Source organism: Belonocnema kinseyi, chromosome 8 (genome assembly GCF_010883055.1).
Source record: "Belonocnema kinseyi isolate 2016_QV_RU_SX_M_011 chromosome 8, B_treatae_v1, whole genome shotgun sequence".
NCBI lineage: Eukaryota > Metazoa > Arthropoda > Insecta > Hymenoptera > Cynipidae > Belonocnema > Belonocnema kinseyi.
Window position 1 is genome coordinate 97,663,351 of NC_046664.1, and position 3,914 is coordinate 97,667,264.

Consider the following 3,914-nt stretch of genomic DNA (forward strand, 5'->3'; position numbering starts at 1 on the left):
ATGTATTTTTGAATTGCACTTGTGCTTTTTTCAGTAAAGACAAATCCATAATGAATTTTCATTGGCAGAAAGAAATCTCGATCGGCTTTTTACTATTGAAATCTTGAATTCGATAAGTCAAAGTATTAGACAACATTTTTGTTTACTTCATAATAAAAAAAAAATCACTCAAATATGTAACAAATTGTGCATCTTCAAGGAAATGTATGTTTGAGATGAAAACAAAAATTTCTACATTGTTCATAACAAATCTTGACAAGCAATAATTTTCGTTCCATACTTACAGCTGCCAGAAAAATCTTACAAAAAATTGTGTATAACCATTCAGGAAGGTGGATTCTAATCATAATTTTTTCCTAAATTCTACAGGTAATATATTTGATGCACAAAAATATTATTTAAAAATGTTATAAACAATATCACAGAACTGCTCTGGCGCAGCTGTATGTATGAGAGAAAGTTTTCGTTAGAACAAATATACTTTTTTCCAAAAATACACTCTCATATAGATTTAGACTTAGATACGACCTGTGGGCGATTACGGACACTAAATTCCTATTCTAGGCCACTGCGGTCGGTACGCGGACCCCGCGCCGCGCCGCGCTGGTCGACTCGAGTCGTGTGCGCGTGAGGATATAAAAAATCACTTATATTTTTTAAACAAACAGAACGATTTGGCTGAAATTTTTGTCATAGTTTTCCTTAAACTTCAAGGAACAACTTTGACACTGCAAGTTGTCCGTCCGCCAAACTTCCCTGCAGTTGTTTTTCGTCAAAGTCTAAGAAAACGATTCCTGGCGATAATGTTCTGGAATAATTTTCATGTTTCAAATATCAGAAAAAAAATATATTTTAAAAACATAATTGGCATCGGGAGAGCTTTTATTAGTTTGAAAAAAACCAAGATCATTTCGTCGAACAGAAGCTGAATTTTCGGGAGTATCAATTTAATGACAAAAATTTATTGATAAAAGTTGTGCGGGTCGTCAAGCCGCAAATTTTCCTATTTTTTGCGTAGTGAATTTCCCAAGTTGCTCATTTTCGGACATTTTTCCACATTTTGGCAACGCGCGGGGGTACTGAAAGAACGTGTCTGAGTGCTAAGGACGTTACCGAATTCACGCGCTCAATTATTGTAAATTAAAAAAAAAATGAAGTATAAGGCATAATATTATTTTTACTTTTCCTCGCATATTTTAAGAAGGAAAGAATTCTTTACTTAAAGTTTCCTTAGTAACAAACTTCGTATCGCATAACTATATAAATGAAATTATTAAAGGCTTAACATTTTAATAGGAATTCTTTCTATTAGTTCCAAATTGTGATATCACCAGATATCACATAGAAAACAAATAAAAATTCTCTATTCTTTAAATATATGATAAATCGTTTGCATAGCATCCTGTTGGACTAAAACGCTCTGACCAAATAGAATACTTGCTATGACGGTCGTTTTACAGGCTGGCTGATTTTATTCGCCCAGTAGGCTAATATGAGCATGTACCAGGAATCAGTTGGCTAATCAGCGTCCCTTCGCCGACTGACTAGCTAGTCGGATATTGAATTACAACATTTGCATGATACCAAATTATTTTTAATCTCTTTGTTTAAAAATAGTTTCTCATCCTGTCCGTGTGGAAAAATGGAGGGTGCCCCCTTCAGGATCCACATGGATTGCCCTCATGCCTCATGGAATCCATAAGGTCAATCCAGGCGTGGTCCCTTATGGAAACGACATGCTAATCCATAGGGGCCCAACATGGGCTTCCCTCATGGATCCCTCATGGTTGCCACCATAAAAGCCCTCTTGATTTTTTTTGCCAGTGCTGGCACCTGTACTGGAATATCTCTGGGATGATAACACTATTTTATACTGGGCTGTTAGTGTTAAGTTAGCACTGGATATCGCTACTGGCACAGTACTACCCCAATAGGAAATTCACCATGGGCGAAGTACTGCGTCACTACTAACTAGTACTATACTGCTATACTCTAACGATATGACAAAAAAGGTATTAAAAAAATAAATATTAATTAATTTCCAGTATTTTTACTGCAAATATTGATAGTCTTGTTGAGAGTGAATGCATATGTTACATTTTTAAACATTATATTACAAATAAAATTTCTAACGTTACGGGGTATCGAACATAGAGAAGAGTACCCGAATATGAGATATTCTCCTAATATGAGATAGCGTGGTTTCAGCTAGACTAAGAGATGCAATCTGTTTGTTCTAGCACGAGCTTGTAGCGCTTGAAGAAAAAGTAATTCCGTGGTAGAATAATTCTTTTGTTGTGCTTATGAATATTATAATAGAGCATTTTGTGAAATCGGTGGTGGTCCAGTTCTTCGAAGGTAAGTCTTTAAAACTTATTTATTGTGTATTAAATAAGTATTTAGCAGTAAAGTCTGCCTGAAGGGATAGGTATTGAATAACTGAATAGGAAAATATCGATAGTGTTCAAGTTTTTCATTGTACAGGTTAGGCGTAGTAAGTGTTAGTTGCACGATGTGGTTCTTATAATATGAGATACATGTGATTCTCATAATATGAGATACACCAATGCAGAAGTGATCAGGCCAGCGCTGCTAGACTTCAGAGGTTACTTACCTTAATAAAAAATGAAAAATATTATTTTTAATTGCAGGAAAGGTTTATATGCAATTCTGAAAGTGTTCTTACGTGTATTAAGGTAGGTGGGGGGTGACGGGCCAGGTGATTTTTAAATTCGTGCTATGGATGAAAATAGACATCTATATGTGCTCCAAAGTTACGGAAATGACGTTTTAATTTGATTCGCTTTTTTTAGAACGTAAAAACAGGAAGAAGGGAAGTTTTGGTGCAGTAAATCCAAAGCGGGGCAGTGGAAATCAGAAGATTTATTGAAGGCCATAGCAGCAGTCAAGAATGGAGAGATGGATTATTTAAGGACCGCAAAAACGTTCCAGGTTCCAAAAGGGATAATTGAAAAGCATGCTAAAATGAATGAATCTCAATCGAATTCTATTCTCTTGAGAAGACTAGGTCGACCACCAGTGTTGAGCGAGGAACTTGAAACTAAACTTGTTAATTATGTGCTTACAATGGAGTCAAAGTTTTATGGGTTGATAAGAAGAGATCTTGAATATATGGCGTATCAATTAGCCGAAGCAAACAATGTGCCGAATCCATTCCGGGACCAAAAGGCAGGCAAAAATTTGTTTCATGGATTTATGAGACGCCACGCTGATAAACTATCACTGCGTAAGCCAACGGGCACATCATTCGCTCGTGCCTCCGGTTTCACTCGAATAAATGTTAATACATTCTTTGATAACTTAAACAGCGTCTATGAAGAGCATCGATTTCCCCCTGAAAGCATTGTGAACGTCGACGAAACTGGAATTACAATTGTCTATAAAAAACACCTAAGGTTTTAGTATTAAAAGGTAAGATTCGTGTAATTTATTATAAAATTAAAGTTCAGCAATTGAAATGTATGCAAATATCCAAAATGAAAACTAAGAATCGTTTATATTTCTAACCAAATTTTATTTTTCAGGCAAAAGACAGATTGGCACTTTAACTGCATCTGAATGAGGAAAACTAATAACTGTCGTCATTGCTATGACTGCCGCGGGGCAATTTGTTCCTCCTAGGATGATCTTTCCTCGCAAGTTAATAAACCCACAGCTCATGAGGGGAACTCCAGCTGGTGCAATTGGCGCTGCACACCCGTCTGGATGAATTCAGACTAACTTGTTCACGCAGTAGTTCAAACACCTGATTAACACTCTCGAACCATCTGCAGAGTCACCTCTCCTAGCGGTAATGGATGGCGATAATTCCCTCACTAGGAATGTGGAAGTAATCGAACTGGTTTTGAAGCAACAACATCATTATACTAACAATTCCGCCACATTCAAGCCAC

General features: G+C 36.5%; 1 protein-coding gene across 1 annotated transcript; it reads left to right on the forward strand.

Annotated features, from left to right (window-relative positions):
* The first annotated feature begins 2,985 nt into the window (after positions 1 to 2,985).
* On the forward strand, positions 2,986 to 3,423 carry LOC117178619. The gene has a single exon (XM_033370042.1). It carries the CDS (start codon positions 2,986 to 2,988, stop codon positions 3,421 to 3,423), a length of 438 nt encoding a protein of 145 aa, XP_033225933.1.
* Positions 3,424 to 3,914: the final 491 nt, after the last annotated feature.